General features: G+C 52.8%; 1 protein-coding gene across 1 annotated transcript in view; it reads left to right on the forward strand.

Annotated features, from left to right (window-relative positions):
- The first annotated feature begins 151 nt into the window (after positions 1–151).
- Positions 152–20,150, forward strand: part of SLC4A3 (solute carrier family 4 member 3) — a 34,926-nt gene continuing 14,927 nt past the window's right edge. Inside the window, exons 1-10 of the mRNA XM_074828948.1 lie at positions 152–229; positions 5,384–5,524; positions 6,756–6,912; positions 10,432–10,766; positions 11,231–11,373; positions 11,938–12,149; positions 18,097–18,248; positions 18,886–19,066; positions 19,611–19,746; positions 19,850–20,024. Of these exons, the coding sequence (XP_074685049.1) occupies positions 5,471–5,524; positions 6,756–6,912; positions 10,432–10,766; positions 11,231–11,373; positions 11,938–12,149; positions 18,097–18,248; positions 18,886–19,066; positions 19,611–19,746; positions 19,850–20,024 (1,545 nt within the window). The 5' untranslated portion in view covers positions 152–229; positions 5,384–5,470. The remainder of the gene's footprint in view (positions 230–5,383; positions 5,525–6,755; positions 6,913–10,431; positions 10,767–11,230; positions 11,374–11,937; positions 12,150–18,096; positions 18,249–18,885; positions 19,067–19,610; positions 19,747–19,849; positions 20,025–20,150) is intronic.

Consider the following 20,150-nt stretch of genomic DNA (forward strand, 5'->3'; position numbering starts at 1 on the left):
GCCGCCGCCCCGCAGCCCCACCGGTAAGCGGGGGCGGCCCGGGAGGGGCGGCGGGCGGCACGGAGCCGGGCGGGCGGTGGGCCCGCGCCACGGTCTGCGCAGGGCCGGCGGGAGGCCGGGGCCGCAGCGCCGCCCGCCGCCGCCGGCGCGGCACGTGTCGGGCGGAGCGCGGTGGCGGGGCCGGGGCGCGGCGCGGCGGCGGGCGGCTCTCCTTCTCCGGCCGGGCGAGGTACGGGCCGGGCGGGGGCTGAGGGGAGGTGGGGGGGGGCGGGTCCTGGCGTTTGCCCCCTCCACTGCTTCGGCTGCAGCAGCCCACGGGTCCCGCGGACACGCGTGGCGGGCGCCGCTGCCCCGCAGAGCTCGGGCAGCCCGCCTGGTCGCCCTCCCCCGGCCCCGTGTGCGGGGCACGGGGCGCTTCGGGTCTGCGGGGTGCTGCGCTGCGCGCGTCCGGGGCACGGCACGGCATGGCATGGTGCAGGGCGGTGCATGGCGCGGCGCACGGGCATGGCACGGCGCGGTGCCCGGTGCTGGGTGCTGCACGGCGCCGTGTGGTCCCGCCGGAGGGGTGGCACGGCACGGCACGGCACGGCATGGCGCGGTGCGTGGTGCAGTGCATCCCCAGTGCCTGCCTTCGTCCCTTCACTCCCCGGCTGTACGTGTGTCTGTGGGAGCTGTCCGTACGTCCGGTGGAGGGGTGTCTCCTTGTCGCTGTCTGGTGCTGGTACTTCGTACTGGAGTGGGTTTTGTTCCCGTGTGCTCGTGTGTGTGTGTGTCTGTTGGCTGTGCGAGCTCCATCCCGTCGGGTACCGCTGTGAAGGGAGAGTCAGGGAACGGAGCAGGTGCTCCAGACGTGATTGGCTGTGGTGGTTTAACCAGGCTAGTTCAGTAGAGTGTAGGATTCATGGAAATATCTAAACCTTATAAAATACTTCTGTATTCTTAGTTTCAGCGTAGCCATGTGGCAGAGAGATCCACAGGTTAAACCCTTCATGCCTGAAAACTTTGTGTGTTTACTGTCTTACGTGTTGCCTTTTCGTTCCGGTGTGTGCATCCCTGTTCCTCCACTGTGGTAGAGGAGAAGTAGGGGCTGCACAGCCCACTCCTGTTTCATTTGGCTTTGAGGCTATGACTGTCACAACAGCATCCAAAAGCTTCGGTGTATGCAGCAGCACCCCTCCTGCTCCTCTCCTCCATGGACAGGCTCATTAGTATGTCTTCTCAGGAAAATCTTCCCAGGCCTCTAATCCTTCCTTTTTGGGCTCTTCCCATCTGTGTCTATCAGCCAGAGTCTCTTCTCCCTCTCTATCCCCAAACCAGCTTTGCCCCTGTGGCTTTATCCCTATCTCAACATCCACTCCTTGTCTAGACACTCCACAGCTAAATTATTCTCAGCCCGATGGCCAGGGGATTAGGGAAGAGCTGAGGAGATGGATGTGGGGCCTGATGGCTGTTTCCACACAGCCCCTTGCCCACGCTGCTGGGGCAGCCTGCTGTGGCCCTCCCAGCTCATCTTGATCGTAAAGGGGCAGCGTGAACTGCTCACCTCTGCCCCTCGAAGACATGCCAGATGTGTTTGTTTTTCTCAGCCAGACAGGAAAGCTCCTGCACTGGCACTGTGTAGCAGCCTTTGGGGGTGAGGGGAGGCCCCGCTGGAGTCCCTGTTAGCAACATGTGGGAGATGCCGTAGCTGCCACCACTGCAGGGGCATGCCTGCTCGCTTTCCTTTAGCGTTTGTTTAGCCTAGATGGGTTGGTATGAGGGACGGTGGTTTAGATGAGCCAGTTCTGTTTACTGATGTGCTTGTGGAGAGAGCAGGGAGGTGTGAGTACTCACAGGTCGGCAGGCTGTGGATTTTTCTGGCCTCCCTTTGAATCTGGCCTGCTGGCATGACGCTTCTATTACAGAAAATTACTTCTAGTAGGAATGCTGAATCACGTACTCCCAACAACCAGGAGATACTGTAGGATGAAGGTATCATTCATTCAGTTTTCTTTAGTGTTGGGGTTTTTTTTCTTTCCCCTTTTGTCTTGTGTTCTTCTTATGGCAGCCCAGGCAGTGATGCCAGCAGGCTGGGTGCTTCAGCATGGTGCTCATTAGCAGAATTCTCCCCGATATTAATTTTAAGTCTCTTTGTGCAGGGCCGCCTGAAAAAAAATAATCTTTAGTCCTGTTTTACACCCTTGAGATCTTTCCAGACTGCTGGCTTGTCCCCTCCCCATTTTAGTAATTCCATATTGCACTAGACAAATTTAGCTCCTAACCTTTCTTTATAAATCAATCCCTCTGGCCTACTGGCATTTTTTTGTTGCTCTTCTCTGAACTGTGTCTATTGTGGGTAACAGAAAAGCCAGGCCAGATCCGAGTAGGTGTCCATCCAGCCTTTCTCCCAGAGGCTGCACAGAGTAAGGGGCAAGTGGCCTCTAGTGGCCAGCCATCAATTAATCCACCGAAAAGGAGCACCAGTGCTCCCAGGCCATGGGCCCTCCCTTCTCCAGAAGACAGGAGAGCCCATAGGGTTAGGATCGGAGAACGCGTCTCCCATCCTCTTCCCTCTCTCAGGCCCGAAGTGGCAGAGCCCTTCGGCAGCTCTGCCCCCAAGCCCCGCTGGCTCGGGGCACCCACGCACCACATCCCGCCTTTCACAGGGTGATGAACGGAAGATTGACAGAAACCCCGTGGGCACCTCGCTGTCCCTCTGAAATTTCAAAGCAAGTCCCAAGGGCTCTCTTACTTTACTGCTAGTACAACTGTCTTGCTTTTAGCTGTTCAGCGGTGTCATTAGAGTGACATATTTTCGGCATATTTCAGAATACACTGTTCTGGGGGGTAAAGAAAGATGAAGTGCTGGGTTGTCCCTCCCTTTTAACTTCATTTAGGCAGTCAGGCTGTAGTTTTAAACTCAGTGTAACATCTTGCAAAACTAGAGCCAGCAGAGTTCGTTGCATCCAGCTGTTCTCCTGGCCATGGGTTTCCTCCCGCCTGGAGCACGAATGCTCCTGAGAGGGAGCATGAATGCTCCTGCGAGCCTCTGCCTAGCTCCAGACAAACCTGAGCTTGTCCTGAAACAAAGCACATTGTTTCACAATGCAGTTTCCTTTGGAGGTCCCATAAGGCACATTAGTGGTACAGAGGTGGAGCTGAGCATTAGTGGGTTTTTTTGTTAAATTACCTTTACCATTTTGCTAGTTTTTAGTGATTCTGCTGCTACAGGAGCTGCCATCCGAAGCCCCATCATCATTTTATTTCCTGAAGTAGTAGTGCTTGCAACACATTTTTGCAGGCAGTCTGTAGCTGTGAATGTTATGTTCCTTACAAATACCCAATCCTTTCTTTAAGAGTCATGATGGTGTGACCCTGCAGGACTGCAGAGCCAGGTTCCCCTGCCAGCTCTTCCCACTGGAATAAAGCGTTCCCTGCCTTCTGTTTCAAATGTGCTGCTGTTTGCTTTCATGGAGTGATACCCTCTTCCAGAGTTAAATGCAAAGGAAATAAAAGCCATGTATTACCCTTTTCACTATCATGTCTCCTACTAAAAAGCAGCTCAGTCTCTGCTTACAGATGATTTCCAGACCTTTCTCCTTTTTTCTGTTTTCTTTCTCGGAACTCTTTTACTCTGTCTTTCTTGGAAAACAGGGTGTGAAGTTGAAGATTACAGCTTAAGATCTACAGAGTAGATTGGGTATTTTCATTCTTCTCTGTCCTGTTCCTTACAGGAAAAAAAAAAAAAAAAGCATTTGCTTTTTAGATGTCTCTCTTGGCAATATATTTCTCTTGAGCTGTTGTGGCCTCACTGAGGGATTCAGTTACTGAAGAGTCCAATGAGGCGTGTTTGAGGGGTTTCTTCCATTAAGTTTTGCCTTGTTCCTGGTAACTAGGAGGGTGGGTCAAGGGAGCATGTTTCATCAGTGGTCAGATTAGCTCCTCAAAAACTTGCCTTACAGATGGCTCTGGGATTTTTGGTTGGAATAAGCTCTTTGGGTAGGCACAGTAAGCAGAGACTGTAGTGGCACCTTTTGGAGATTTTCAAAGATAGAAGAGATGATGAAGTGGCCTTACTAGTATCACCTTTAGACCATCTGGTTTAGTGGTTTAGTGACCTGTCTTGAACAGTGGTCCATACTAGGTACTTCTGATGAGATAGTAAGAAATGCCTCAGCGTTTCACTGGAATACAACCTATAATACTACTTCCAAAGCTTTCATAGCTGGGGAATAGCTTGTTCTGAAAGATGGGTTTATTTTATCTTAATTTTGTTTGTCATAAATGTGACAACTTGTTACCCAGAGGATGGCCAAGCTATCCTCTGACTTTGCTGTTTTTTTCTCCTTGATGACATCACTGAAAAAAATGTTTTCTTTTGCCAGTTTTGAGTTCATTTGTATTCTACTCTTGTAGTTTTAACGAATGTCCCTTTTCTTGTTCTGTGAGATGAGAACACTTTGCTTATCCCTGTTTCCAAAGCACTGTACATGTGCTTACATCTTCTCTCCTTCTCTGTAGGAGTTCAGATGGGTTTTTGGAGGTCAGTATCTTCCCAATGCCAGTCTTTGTGCCAATCTCCAATTCTTCCTGGGGTGCAGCCCATGCTGAGCTCAGCCTGCGCTGTTGCTGTAGATGACATGACTACAGCTGTTTCTGTGTTAGTCTCCATCCCACTCCTTGTCAACTGTGGCACCTCATTGCCTTCTTCACTTGCAGTTGCATATTGAGCAGAGTGCTCCCTCGGGCTGCCCACAGGGTCTTCTGCATCCCTCAGCCACACCGGTGCAGACAGGGCACAGATCCGCAGTCTGAAGGTTGGCCTCTTTCCCTGTAACATGTGTTGTCTTGTGTTTGGTGTTTGAATGCTGAACTGTTTGTCCTTGTGCCATCTCTCTGGCCTGCACAGATCTCTCTGAGGTTCCTTCTGGCCAATTTGGGATCTGCCCAATTAGAGGTGGGTGGCACAGGACCACTCTGCTGCCTGCTCCTGGCATGCCCTCCCAGCACCCGATCTCCCCAACTTTATCTTTCCCCGGCGGTCAGTTACGCCTCAGCTTTGTGCAGATGTGCTGGTGGAGAGGTGGCTGAGCAGGAAGCCTTTCCTTCTCTATGTGTAGTTGCTGTCTCGGTCAGCCCCTGCACCCTCCACACAGCAGGTCGTTTGGAGGAGGACAGCGTCCTGCCTGCCCTTGAACTGTTGGAGCCAGTGCACAAAGCAGCGCGAGCTGGGCCATTCTTGCCCCCTCGCTGCTGTGTGCCAGGGGACAGGTCTGTCCTAGTGATGCCGGGCAGGTTCCCTCAGGGCCGGTGAGGTGACCTCTCTGGGTTAGGAGCCAGGGGGGTTGAGAGCAGTGGCCAGCAGTCTCCCACGACATTCCCTTGTCCTGCCCTCTCTCCACAGGTTATGCCACTCTCCAGGTTTGCTGGGTGCCTGCCGGTGAAAGAGAAGGGTTGATATTTTGCCCAGGCCCTTAGGTCCTGAACCAAAATGGCAGCTGGAGAGTCCCCTCCCATAGGAGATGTCTTCATCGACCTGCAGCAGGTGAGGTGGGAATCCAGCAGCAGCGGGGCTGTGTCTTTCCCGGGGACCATGCTCCTGCCAGGCTGAGTGTGGGACCCGCGTCCTCTCAGCCTGCTGCAGTAGGAGACATGGCCTGTCTGTTCACCAGGGACTGGCCTGTGCAAAGGGTGCCCCAAGGCTGCCCACGAGCCCACATCCACTCTTCATGCAGACATCAAACTGTGGTCCAGAAAAGGCCAGAAGTTACTCTGTGGGGTCCCTGTGCCTTCACATGCTGTTGGGTGGGGTAGGCAAGTAGCAGGAGGAGCTGGGCAGCTTGCAATTAGACTCTCCTCATTTAGTCTGAGCTTGGGACAGCCATGCTAAGGTGAGAGGAGAAGCAGTCTCACCCACAGATACAAAGCCATTCCCAGGGCACAGCTGGGAACAGCTGGGGGATGCGAGGAGAGGCACAACTCGGCTAAAGCCGCCTTGCTCCCTCTTTCTGCCCAGCACAGACAGATTTGTCACAGTTGGGCCTCCTTCTGTTTCCATGGAAACACGGGAGTCCACAACAGCTCCACTGGCATTTCGGCTATATTGACGGAAAATTTTACCAGCTGCAGCTGCTCGGGAGACAGAAAGGACAGAAGTCACCTGGCGATGCTCTTCTTGGAGCCTCTCCACCAGCAAAAGGCAGAGAAGCGCCCATAGCCTGAAACAGGAGGAGAATGGGCAGAAAAGCCTGAAGAAAACATGCCAAGGGGAATGGGGGGCCCCTAGGAGTGCAAAGGGGAGGTGGGAAGGCATAGGATGGTCACTGACCCAAGGGCAGCTCCCCAGAGCAGGGATGCTGTTTCACAGGGGGAATTACAAAGGAGGTCTAAGAAAGGGAGGGATGGCAGACTGGGCAAAGGGAAGGCCAGAGGGTGGCAGTTAGATGTGAGGAGAGAGAAATTCCAGCTAAACAAAAGCTACGTATCTCTTCTAGTAGGAAAGACAGGCACTGACATAGTCCCTTGATACCCACCACTCAAGGGAGATGTGATAGACCACTCAGGTATCTCTGCAGAGTGTGGCTTGGAGGCTTGATGATCTGTTCTGGCTCTTGGTTTTGAGTGGAGCTGTGCCTCTAAGTGAGAAACTATGACCCAGCCCTGTTGTGTGGAGCCTGCTGCTCCTCAGCAAGCCCAGCACCGTTTGCAGGGCAGGAGGATCCAGAGGGCTGTGGGGTTCTGCAGTGTTTGATTCTTGTCTGGGGATTTCTGTGCAGGGCAGAGATCGCGCAGAGAAAGCCTCTCCTGGTGCCGAGGACGATGAGGACTTGGATAAGACTTTGTCAATCGAGAGATTTGGGGACCTGATAAGCAAGTCAGCATCAAGCAATCTGGAGAAGCAAAGACGCAGCTACAGTGAGAGAGATTTTGAATGTATGTAGGTTTGAACTGTTGTACCCACTTCTACCCGTGTGCCAACCCTCGCTCAGCCCCACATGCTCTGTAGCCTTGTGCTGGGACCCTGCAGATCGTGTTAGCCTGCTATTTACTTCCTCCCTTCAGGGCATTCCCAAAGTGCTACGTACACGCAGTTTAGCACCAGTGCCCACGGCTTCTTCCCAGTCTGTTCCCTGTTTTCCCTGTCCTCGCAGGCGTAGCCACTGCCCAGCCCACACGGCAGCATAACTCAGCCCAGGGTGTTTGCTCACCTCCTCACCCAGCGTCGGGGACCTCTGCAGCCACTTCCCCCACATTGAAATTTCCAGTTTGAAACTATTTTTCTTCCATATGGCTGCAAAGAAACATTCAAATATGGCCAGAAGCCAGTCTGTCCTCCCCAGTCTGAAAGCAGATGGCTCCAGTGAGACATGACTGTGTATTCTAAATAGCAACCATGAAACCATTGGGCTTATCTGCTCAAAGAAAGGACTGCAAAATAAAAATGGGGTGTGAATTTAAAATGCTGTAGCTATCTCACCTGCGCTTCCATGATGAAGGCAACCAGTCTGCCCAACTCACTTTGGCTGTAACATGAGAGCATGCCCACAAGAGTGGCCATAAGCTATTAGCTGGTGTAGGGTGGGTCATTTTAGCTTGTAGTAACAGTAGTGAAGGGCAAGAAGAAGAGGCCCCCATCCAGCAGCCTGTGTGTGTGGCAGACAAGTAGCAACGGTTGGAAGAGTTTCCCACTCTCTGGCTCTCCACATTCAAATACTGCTTATTTTCCAGCTTAGCTTTGGTGAGATACAGCCTTGAGAACATTATGTTCCAAGTGCATCACCAGGCTGTTTTCTGCTTGGCCACTCATTTCCAATGGCTGTTGTAAAAGTTTGCTGGTAAAAGTCTATTACTGTAGTGCACCCTAGCTGCTACTTTCTGCTTGTGTCATTTCTCTACAGAGGCTTAATTCAAATAACTTTCCACCTGAGTACACAGTCACTTGCGCACACGGCTGCAAGGTGCTAATAGCTTTGCTGTGGGTTGAATACCTGTCCCGTGCCCGTAAGACTTACCTGCTCAGAAGCTCTGCCTGTGTGCACAGGTGCGCGGGTTGGCTTGGAGGACATGGACAGTCTGCTTGAGCATGCATGGCAGAAGCTTCTTTGAAAATTTGACTACAGATTTGTACTGTTTGGGTTTTTTTTTTTCCTTAATAGGAGAGTCCTTCTTTCTTTGTCAGAATCAAGCTTGTTTTCCTCTGAGCTCCTGAGGTATCCCAGTTATCCAGGACTACTGTCAACCGTGTTTATCAGAAGTTTTATGCAGTTTGTATTCTTAAAGCTGGAAGATCTGATTAGGTCATTAGACTTTGAAAGATAACATACCAGCCCACGGAGGTGAATGCTCTCCGGGTTGAGAAATGTTTCCTGCCCTATTCAAAGCCAGGAATTCCTAATATGTAGGCTTTTCCTTCTGGGTTCCCTATTCAAATTACTTTTTCCTATCTCTTGTATCAAGTTCACTGAGAAGTGTAATCAAACATCTGGGACACTGGTTTGGCAATAGCTTTCCATACAGGCAGGCAGTGCAAGGAAGGGAGCAGGGAAGGAAGACGGGGGCTGGACACACAGGAGTTACAGGAAAACAAGGAGGAAGAAGAGGGAGGCATGAAGCCTTCTGTGTTTGGGAGAGGTATGTTTTTCCCGCCTCCAGGCCACCTCTGTGGAGATGTGATCGGTTGGCAAGGAGGTCTGAGTGCAGGGGTGAAGACCAGTGCTCCCCTCTTCTGTGCCAGATTAACCACTTACCATCACTGCCCTTCCCTGCAGCCCAAGGTTTTGGTTTCCTTCTGATACAAATGTTTCTGTAAATGTTTCTGTCTTGGTCTGATGTGAACAAGCCAGAAGGGAAAGCTTTGTGCTGTAGAAGGAGCAACATGTGTCCAGTTGAGGCCTTCCTTGCTGCTTCTTACATTAGAAATTCATGCCTGACCTATCCGTGGCACACAGACCAGTGCTATGGGAGTGCAGCAGCAGGACAGGAGGGTCTTTCTGCCAAAACCAGCGAGTGAAATAGAGTACATGTAGTTAAGTCAAAGAAAAGAACACTTTGGAGGAAAAATTGTTGATAAAGAGCCCAAACTCTTTCCAATTTGCAGATGTCTGACCATTCCCAATCTCCTCTAATCTTGCCAGAAGCCTCGCTCCTGCTGAACAGGGGGGTGTGTGAAATATCCCTGCTGTTCCCAAGGGGGGAAACAAGGGAGAAAAGACTTGAGAAACCAAAGGAAAGGAAACATGACAGCAGAACAATGAACCTGCCTGGCTCTCCCAGGGAGAAGGTTACAGCTTCCATTGAAAATGTCCTTTGAAGGTAGTTTTCACTATAAACAGATTTTGCTGCCATGTCACAGGAAAGCTGGGAAGGAACCAAATCAAAACAGACTGGAAACAATTCCTCAGGAAGAGCTGCTGAGCAAAGCCCCCTTGCAAAGTGGCTGGTGCCCCCGTAATTTCAGCTGCTCTGGGTACAGCCCCAGGATCTGTGCGCCCTGCAGTCTGTCTATGGAAGGCTTTGTGCCTGCAGATAGACCTGGCAGAAATGGCTTTCCTCTCTCTCGCAGGGAGATGTTGAGCTTACCCTGTTCCCTGCCTGGTGCATTATCGTTGTTTTTGAGTGAAGGCTCAGAAATGCCATTAATTTCTTCTCACTATGTAATTCCCACGACACCCAGGTCAAGCCTGTATGAATTTCTCTTTGTAGATTAGTTTAAAGAAAAGTCCTTCTGCCCTGTTTTTTACCCTGGTTTTTAAAAGACAGCCTCCTAATTGAACCTGCATTTCAGAGGCTGGTAGATGCAAGCCCTCACAGTACCTGGGATGTGGACTTAGGTTGCATCTGCACTAAAAGGCTTGGTCTGTGGTTCCTGTGGGTATGCAGGAGGGACTTTCTGTCAAAGGCTGGGGGATAAATAAGGCGCATCTATTTAACTCAAAGAACACTATGCAGGAAAGAAATCATAGAATCATGGAATCATTTAGGTTGGAAAAGACCTTTTAAGATCATCGAGTCCAACTATAAACCTAACACTAAGTCTACCACTAAGCCATGTCCCTAGAATGTTTGTGAAGGGCCCAAATCATGCCTGTTTGAGATGCAGGAAATGTTTCCCCATGCTTAGGAAGGAAGGGTATGGTGCCTCTGGCAGGTCACTACAGCTCTGCATAGCTGCGTGAATGTCTTTCAGCAACACTGGGAGAGGAGTACTATCTTTCCCAGGGCAGCGGAGCTGTGTTGGGATGGTTTGGCACTGCAGGAAGGCTGCCTCGCCAGCCACCCCAGGCTGGACACAGCCTGCCGCATCACTGAAAGAGCTTTGCTATGTCCCTGCGGGCTGGTGGCTCTCCTTGCCCTTCCTGGCCCTTGATCTCCAGACCATGCTGTTTCCTGGAGGGGCGCCTGGCAGGTTCCTCCCAGCCTCTTCCTGCCCCTGACTCTCTTTTTCTCTCTCAGTCCACCGCCAAACCTCGCACCACATCCATCATCCCCTTTCCACTCACCTCCCTTCTGCCCTCAAGTTCCAAAAGAGGCCCCCCCGCACCAGCCGGAGGAAAAAAAGAAGGAGGAAAAAGAAGAAAACCTCGGTACCCCCCTCGGAGGTCACCCCCACCATCCAAGAAGAGGACGAGGAGGGGGGAGAAGAGGAGGAAGAAGAAGAAGAAGAAGAAGAGGAAGAAGGAGAATCTGAGGCAGAGGAGGCCCAGGAGAAAGAGATCTCTGCAGAGTCTGAGGGCGAAGCTCGTGGGAAAGACACGTCCCCTAAGCTGGAGCCCCCAAGCAAACCAAAGGCAAGGCTAGGATATCCCCGCCTGGATGGGGCCTGGAAATGGGGGAGGTGGAGGAAGAGCCAATGCCAGGAGGGTGCCAGGGTGCATGGTCAAGGGAGCGTGCTGCTCAGGGGGAAGAGGTTGAAGCTGTGCAATATTGCGGGAAGAGTGGTTTTCTTGCTGCCTAGCAGAGATGGGCACTGGAGGACAGTGAGAGATAAGCCATTGACTGGGGTGGATGCCAGGGAGGGCGTGCATGACCATTTTGGGGGTGTAAGACCCATGGGAGAAGATCAGTGTGTCTGTTCTTAGGGTGTATAGGATATGGAGGTGCTCAGTATGGCCAGTTGCAGGGTATGGGGCACATGGGGGAAGTTGGTGTGGCCCATTCTAGCAGGTGGGGACATGGGGAGGATCTGCGTGTCAGGGATTGGGGCGAAGGCTGCCCGCCCCGACTCTTGCTGTCAGGACTGTTGTCTCTGCAGTTCACCATCGGCAGTGATGAGGAGGAGTCTGGCAGCGCTCTGGCCCCCGCGCAGTTCCACGTGGAGGAGGAGTGTGGCATCCTGTCCCCCGTGCCACGCTTCACCGACCTGCTGCAGGACAAGGGCTCTGCCTCCCTCCGCAGGTAGGCGAGCAGTCCAAGCTGCCTGCTGCTCTCCCCGGCACGGGGTCGGCACACAGACCATGTCCCCAGGGGTAGTGTCTGTGCCCAGCCTGAACTTGCCTGCTGAGCCAGAGGGAACATGGGGACTGGAGGGAGAGCGGCTGTGAGCAACATGACTACTTTCCAGTGGGACAGTCACTCCTTGGGACTCCTGTGACCTCCTTGGGTCCGTGGGATCCCCAGGGTGTGGGTTTGGGGGCACAGGGTTGCACACCTGGAGTACCCTTCCTCCCAGCTAAGTTGCGCTGTTGTGCTGACCTGCAGGCTGGGAAGCCCCAGGAGGCTTAGCCAAGTCAGGGGACCATGAGGCCATTGACTCAGAGCTGGGTCCCCAACACTGACCACTAGCTGATCCCACTCTGCAGTGGGGGAGAGGACGAGCAGAAGGGGCAACCTTTGTGTTTTGGGATAGTTGACTCCTGGCTCTGGGTCAGGGCTGGGCCGAGGGACCTCAGCCCCTGAGAGGGGCCAGCACTCATCCTCATTCGCCCCATTTGCTACCATCGGTCTCTTTGGTTCCTACAGCCTCCCTGGGCCTCGGGAACGTCTGTCTCGCGGGTGGGAGAAGCGCAAGCCCTGGGGCCAGGTGGCGAGTGGACAACGGGTTACCTATGACTTGAAGGAGAGGATGTGCATCGGCAGCATGACCACACTGGAGAGTGCAGCATACCAGCGTGTCCCCACGGACGAGGCTGAGGCCCAGATGCTGGCGTCCGCTGACTTGGACGGCATGAAAAGTGAGGCTTTGTGACACTACCTGTGTTACTAGTGTGCATGTCCCTTGCTTCTCTCTGCTTTGCCGTCTTCCTTAGCAGCTCCAGGCATGGTCTTTAGCCTGCCGTAGGACGTGATCCTTACCTCCCTGTCCCCCAGCCCCAGCTTTTCCAGCCCTGGCTCCTCTCTGTCAGCTTTGCAATGTCCACAGTGCCAGTCCCCATGTTTCCAGCACCTCTGCTCACACCCACCCCACAAATTCTTGCTCCTCCACCCACCCCACTGCCCTCTCTGGTTCAGGGCTCCCTGCATTTCCCTGAGACTCAGCTCTCTCCTCTCCTGACACACTTTCCCAGCAATCAGCCCTCTGTGCAACACGCCAGCTCTGGCATCACAGAAAACCTGAGGTGAGGAGCCTCCCCTCTCCTCTGCTCTCTGGGTGGAGAGGCAGCTGCCCCCTCCGGAGCGCCTCGGAGGGGGACTGCCCCTGTGCGAGGCTGAGGGCAGACAGAAGAGACGTCATGGAAATGCACTCTCCGGGCCCCAGGACATGGAGAATTCAATAGGTTGCTCTGCAGGCTGGAGAGGGAGGGAGACACCAGAGGGGAGCGAGGGAGAGAAGCGGTGCTGCACGCACAGCCCAGCTGTCCCTGGGCCACGGGCTCTGCATCCCCAGGCATCTGGCACGAGACCCCGTGGCAGAGCAAGGACCCTGCTCCTGAGGAGCTGGTGGGGCAGCCCCCCACGGAAGCATCCCTGGGTGGAGCCAGCCTTCCCGGGACTTCGTCAGTCCCCAGGGGCTGCTGCAGCCGGCACCTTCATGCCCCGGGAGGAGAGGAGCACGGCACCGGGGCTGGGCCCGGGACTGCGGTGAAGCCCCTCCAGGGGGGCAGCCTGGCTACCCCATCCCCTCCTCTGAAGGCAAGTGGCTCATAGCACCTGACCCCTGACCTTCACAAGGACAAAATGACAACCCTTCAAGAGGGAGAGGAGGCAGCAAATGGATTGGACGGGGGCAGCAGCCCGGAGGTAGTGATAAGCACCCGCATTCGTAACTCGCTCGGCTATGAAGACTTTGATGAATTTGCTTTTAATTTTGAAGACTATGATTTATGGGAGGCCATCAGAAACCATCTGGGCTACCCAGGCGGGGAGCTCACCTGTAAGTACCGAAGCAGTGACCCCACGGTTGCAGCTGTAGAGCAGAACCCCCAGCTAAAGTGCGTATCCCTCACCCTGTGCTTGCTGTCTGCACCCTCTCCGTGTCAGGTTGGTCTCCTGGTTTAGAGGAGGTACGGTCTGCCCCACCGTGAGTCTGGGGACACTGGAGGAGCTGCCCGGTGTCTGTGTGTCTGTCCAAGGTCTTTGTACAGATCTGTGTCATAGTGCTGAGGTGCTTCCCTGTGTGCATCTCGCTCGAGCAGCTCTGGAGGCAGCTGCATCTTGCTGTTTGTGCTTATCAGGATATGGCCCATGCTGTGGCCAGAGAAAAAGCAGCTGCTCCGAGGTGTGTATAAGGAGAGACATTTACCCTTCCATCTGTGGCACAAGGTGACAGTGTGCTGCTGCTCTGCTGGAATTCGAGCCGAGCTGCGGATCCGACAGCAGAGGTGGGTATCAGGTTCTCGGCTCTGCACCGTAGCCTAATGCCCAGAGGAAAAAACAGCCTAGTCCCTGTGTCTGCAGGCTTGACCGTGGCTGTGAAACTAGCTAATGGCAAGGCTGGCTGGTGTGCCGGGAAGGGAGAAAAGAGGAAGGAAGTGAGAGTGGGAAAAGCAGGGAAGGAGAGAATAGGAATCCTGAGAGCAAAGAACGTCTTTCTATTCTCCGCATCTGTTTCCGTACCCCTGCATCCCTTGTGGAGAGCTGGATCTCTGAGCCGTCCCAGGGACTGTGCAGAAACTGGAGCCTCGCTCCCACCTCATGCAGGCAGCCCTTCCTTGGCAGGTGGTGGTAACTCACAGTTAAAAGGCAGCTTTTTGTGTCACCTTGGGAGTGACACTCTTCATAGCCATAGCTCTGTGGTGGTTGCCCAAAAGTCCTTGTCCGGATCACATGTTAATTTTTCAAGGGATTTTAGGAGTGCATACGGGAGGGTGATGTGGTCCCAAAACTAGCCTGCTTACCAGCTTTGCACGCAGGAGTGGGGAGGCCAAGTGCTTGCAACAGAGACTCAGGATGCCTTGGTTCAGCTTCTGGCTCTGCCACAGCCTCTTGGTGTGATCTCGGGCAAAACACTTAACTTTCCATGCCTCCCAGTCCCAGCATCATGTTCGCTTTCTCAGCTGGCCCATCTTTACAAGCCTTCAGGGGAAAAATGTCTGCCTATGTGCTTCTGCAGAGACCAGCAAGCGGGGATTTGCTTCTGACTGGGTCTGCTACTTGTTACTATAAATTGATAGACAGTATAATAGCAGCAAAGTTCAAAATAGCAGCCTGGAGCAAATTGGCTCCATCAACTGCCCTGAACTGAGCAAACTGTACATTAAAAGTGTGAGAAATTGCCCCAAGTTCACCTGGGAAAGGATGGCTATTCTTGGGAAGGTAGAAGGGGCAGATCGTTTCTGCAAGGTGTGATACGTGTCACTTATAAAGTGGGGAGATTTGGCTTGCTAGCAGTTAACACTTTCATTGATTGCTACAGCTAATGCTGCAGGTGCTTGAAATAGGATGCGCTGTACAGTCAACTCTTAATTATTTCTGCACAATGAATCCACACTGTGGTTTAATCCTGCAGAGAGATATGACAGAGGCAGAGATGGCAGAGACACCAGAGTCAGTTCTGTGCAGAGCCAGCTCATGTCCAGCCTGTGCCACTTGCCCAGCTATTTACTCCATGGCAGTACCTCTTCCAGGACCAACTTGGATCCAGGAGGAATTTAGTAGCTTTTGAGCAGAGTAGAGTCCTTGTTGGACCTGAGCTGGTCTCCTTGTACTCCTTTTAGTGTTTGGAGCATGGGGAGTGCTGTGCAGGAACACCTGGATGGCAGCAGGGATGGGGTCCAGCTGTCCTATCACATTGAACTCAGCATCAGCCGGGAGAGATGTGCACTCTGTGCAGGGCAAGGCAGTAGCTTTCTCCAGAAGCTAGCATAGGGTTCTGACTTACTGCATGTCAGTTAGCATTTTGTTTAGTCTGATTTTAAATATTTCAGGAGATGGGGTTTCCATCTTTTTTTTCTTGCTATAATTTAACCATTGGGGTACATGGGAAGTGTGCACCATCCCTGTGATGCCAGGCTAGTTTTTCTCTAGTACTGATACAAATATTCTCATGCCTCTTTCTGGGCTTCCTGCTTGTGGACAGAGGGTAATGAAAGGAGAGAAGCAGGAGCTAACACATGAATTGAAGGCAATTGCCCACTGAGTTGGACTGACTAGCACAGGCACTCTGGGGGAAGACTTTAACCAGTGCAAAGTCATATTTGTCATCTTCAGATTTAAACTGGTGGAAGAGGAACTTGGTCATCCCAAGAAATCTGACTGTGGAAGCCAACATAGCACGAAGATCTTCTGGAGGAGACTGTAGGAGATGTTGTGTGGGAGGGTGACATACAACCAGTTCATTATAGTGGAGCCACCATAGGAATCACTCTCTGTCCTCCGATGTTGTCACTATCTCATGCTCTGCTCCTGGGGAGCACTGGAGAGGAGGTACAGCAAGAGCTGTCCTTGGCTGCTCCATCTCACCCTGAGGAGTTTGGCTTCAAGCAAGGAGGGCAGAGCTATGCCATGGGCACATCACCCTTTGGTCTCAGTTCAAGATCCTGTCCTGAGTAAGGACCCCAGACTTAGGTGCTCACTTAACCTTGACTTCCATTTGGGAGAAGCACCAATCTGATGGGATACAGAAAGGCTCTCTGCAGAGCAGTCTGGAGCACCTCAGCTGGGCTCTGCATGAGACCCCAAAGCCCGTGGACTTTCCCTAAATTAAGCCCATGTGTCCACCCTGCTCCTATGAGTTGTCTCCCCCAGCTGGCATCTCAGTGGCCACAAGCATGGGAGAGCAGCAAAGTGGATCACTCCTTAGTCTTCTGTAGGGCTCTAGAGGTGTGCCTTCACTGGCTTGCTCTGAGCCTGGAGCACTCCGGCTCCTGTCCCTGTCACCAAGCGTGGGAGTCACTGGAGATGCTGGCAGGAAACTTGTCCCCTTTCATCTTATCTGTCCTCCTGCCATTTGGTGTCTGAGACTGAACGCCTGTGTGTGTTTTCTAGGGCTGTTGCTGAAGAGCACTGTGTAGCAGGTTGTCATTGCCACGGGGGAGACTTGCTGTGCTCTGGGTGAGCACTCTGTCTTACTGGGCAGAGTGTCCTCTGGCCATGGGCTTCCAGGGACATGGTGAGAATGAGTCCCAGGGTGCGTGGGAGAATCAGAAGCTGCAGGGATTGGAGCAAAGGTGCCAGATACCAAGATTATCTGCCTGGGGGACTGTTTTATGCACAAACCCACACCAAGTGCGATGAAGCAGCTGCTGTGCGTGCAGGAACTGACAAATCCATGCAAAAGTTCGAGGAAGCCCCACACGTGCCCGGGTCCCAGAAACGTTCATAGTGGTGGACAGTTATTGGCTCCTATCGACATTGCAGTGCAGTAAGTGGAGCAGGGAGGAGTCCAGCTGTCAGTGGGACGTGCATCAGCAGACAGCCAATGGGGTAAAATGCCCTGAGGCTCAGTATTGATTCATTTTATATTAAATTTAATGACCCAGATTTCCAAGGAGCCAAGCCATGTTATGCATGGACTGATGTTGGGGGTGTCTTTCCGTGCCAGAGATGGACAGATATTTTCCTGCAATGTCAAAGAGACACCTGGCCTTCAAACCCAGTGCTTTTTGCTACCTCTCATGCCCTGAGAGCTGCAGGTGTTGAAGCTGAGTGCAGAAAGGTATGTGGAGTCTGAACATTCATCCCAGCCAATGGAGAGCTGCCCTTGGTCCCCCACGGAGAAGATCTCGGCTTTGCCTTACAAGCAGGGCCAACAAGCCTCAATGGACCAAAGCTGGGCAAAACCCCTGACTGTGATCTACCTGGGGAAGCCTGGCCATCCTGGAGCTGGGCTGTGAGGCTTTCCCCATCCCCATGGGCTGTCTGTGCCGAGGAAGATACACGTGCTCTGTCTGGTTAGTGTCCAGGGAAACTACCCTCCGTGGCAGGCTGTTGCCCTGGTGCTGTTTCTCTGGCATTGCAAAAGGGGCTGGCATGGTTGTGGCCAGGTTTTGGTGGGCACTGGCTAGCCAACAGTAGCTTGGTGGTGGGTCTGTAATGCAGCCTCAACAACTTCTCTGGAGGCTTCTGGAGGCTTTGATTCAGCCAGCCAAACTCTGTAACACAGACCTTTCAGAGGGCGTTACAGCGGCACTGCGGATCATCTAGAAACAGCAATCGCTGGAGTTAACTGCCCAGCCTCCATGCCAGTCCCGGGCTGCACTGTTATCCTACAGTCTCATCGCACAATTAAATAAAACAGTCATTGATATTTCCATGTATCTCCCAGACCAGCAGCTAAATATCCTTCCCCTTCACTGCCCTTTATGCTTGCTGAGCACCAGGCCTTCCTCCAGTGGGAGAAATAAGCCCCAGCCAGGTGCCTGCCTGCACTATCTGGGTGCAGGGCTGTGCAGACAAGGCTTCAGGTTGCTTTTTGTTGAGGGAGTATGGGGCGGGGTTCATGCGCCACTGTTCAGGTAGCATGAATAAAAGCTTTTGCAATGATGCTCCAGTGTATGCACAGCCTGGGAGGAAGTGTTCGTCTTGAAGGAATTAGCTCACAAATGTGTGGAAGAGCTGAAAGAGGCAGATGAGTCAGGAAGGATCTTCAAAGGTCTGGAGGATGATGGTGAGTGCTCCAGCTGCCAGGGCTTTGCTAGCATAAGCTAGTGAGAGAAGGGTGGGCTTGAATGTGTTTCCCTGCCAGACAGTGTGTTTTCACTAGACAAACTGGTGTTCTTATTTCCTTTCCCATGTCTTCAGGCCACCGTTTTGAAGATAACCCTGGTGTGAGGAGGCATCTGATGAAAAAACCGTCTCGGAGTCAGATCACCAGGACAAGCAAAAAATTAGCATCAACTCCATCTGTCAAGAAAAAGAAGAAGAAGAAGAAGTTGGATAGAAAGCCCCATGAGGTATCCATGTGCTGTCCTCCCACACTTGTTCAGAAGCCATAAATCAGGACCAGAAACAGGCATTTTATAAAGTGATAAATATGGTTTCAATATCATTAATTCTTTACATGACCTTGGGGGTGACATTTCAAGCTCTTATCTGTCACCATGAGGGCTGAAAATACACTTTTTTCAACAAAAGAGGAGATTTCTTTGAAATCACAAAGCTTTGACTTTAGGAAAGATGTTAAAAAGTCACAGAAATGATAGTGCTGTTGTGGAAGTTGGCAGCACAGTAATGTCATCATCTCTGGTAAGTGTGGGAAATTTTGGGGGAAACCAAGAAACAGGCAGAGGACAAAATTGTCACAGTTTGGTAGAAAGGGATGCAACATCGCATCATTCTCTCTCCTCTGCCCACGCCATCTGACTTGGAGCTTCCTGGTGCTCCATGTGCTGATGGAAGCTGCTGCCGTGCTGCCAGTGATATTTGTCCTGGCTGCCTCTGTTCACTAAACCTCTGGCTAACTAAGGCAGGCTTGCTCAGGCAGCACTTTAGACCAAGTGGTACCTTGAGAACAAACCTGAGGTTTTCCGCGTATTGCTGATAGAGCTGTATGCATCAGGGGAAGTCTCATGTCCTCATAATTCACACTAGGTGTTTGTGGAGCTGAATGAGCTGGTGGTGGATAAGAACCAGGAGATGCACTGGAGGGAGACGGCCCGCTGGATCAAGTTTGAGGAGGATGTGGAGGAGGACACAGCAAGGTGGGGGAAACCCCATGTGGCTTCACTGTCCTTCCGCAGCCTGTTGGAGCTCAGGAAGACGATTGCGCATGGTGAGTCAGGAACCATAGGCCAGGGTTTGTGTCTTGCTCTGGGACAGGTTTTGCTGGACAGCTTCTGTCGCTGTTTGGCCCCTCGATAGAGATACGCCAACAGTGTCTGTGTCCAGTCTCCATGTAGGGTCTGTGAAGACAGACCATCCTGCAGCCAGTTTGCCAGGGTTTGCATTAGCCCAAGGGTGCCTGTGTTGGTTCCTTGCTCTGCTTTGCTGCTCCTGGGCACGTGACAGCTGCAACACCCAGAATTGCCTGGGCCAGCAGGTCTTGGACCCATCTTTGGTGTGAAAAGGCAAGTTTGATCGAGTGGGAGACTGAAATGAGAGGAAGATACCAGAGCTACCAGTGCATCTTGGAGCTTTTGTATTCTCTTGGGACAAGGGTTTACACAGAGGACATAGGACACTGGGGGCATTTCTCAGCTGAGAGAATCTACCCTAACCAAAGCCTGGCTCCTGGTGGGACAGCTGAGTCCCCAGAGTGTGTGTGTGGTGGGGAGCATTGCACACTAGGAGCAGGGCTCTTCCCCTCCTGCTGGCAGGTGCCGTCCTCCTTGACCTGGAGCAGACCACTCTGCCTGGCATTGCTCACCTCATGGTGGAGACCATGATCATCTCTGACCAGATCAGAGCAGAAGACCGAGCCAATGTGCTGCGTGCCCTGCTGCTGAAGCACAGGTGGGTGGCATGTGGCTGAGGGCTGCCAGGGCTCAGGGATTATCTGCGAGCCCCAGGTGGCAAGGGAGATGGGTCCCCTCATGGCCACCACTCTCCCCCTCAGCCACCCCAATGATGAGAAAGAGGGCTTCTTCCCGAGGAACCACTCCAGCTCCAGCATGAACTCCATCGTGGGGAACCACCACCACAACCACACCACTGACACTTGCGTGCCCCTCATGGGGGAAGAGCGCATTGAGATGGCCGACCCCAAGGCCAATGAGACCGAATGCAAGGAGGTGAGGGTGACGTGGGGGGTTACTGCTTCTTTTTCTACATCCTGGGGACAACTGTTGGCTGGTGGCAGCCCTTGGTGCCCACCTCTGAGTCCCTTCATGGGGGGCCTTGTACTTGCAAGGGCTAAG

Source organism: Strix aluco, chromosome 6 (assembly GCF_031877795.1).
Source record: "Strix aluco isolate bStrAlu1 chromosome 6, bStrAlu1.hap1, whole genome shotgun sequence".
Taxonomy (NCBI): domain Eukaryota; kingdom Metazoa; phylum Chordata; class Aves; order Strigiformes; family Strigidae; genus Strix; species Strix aluco.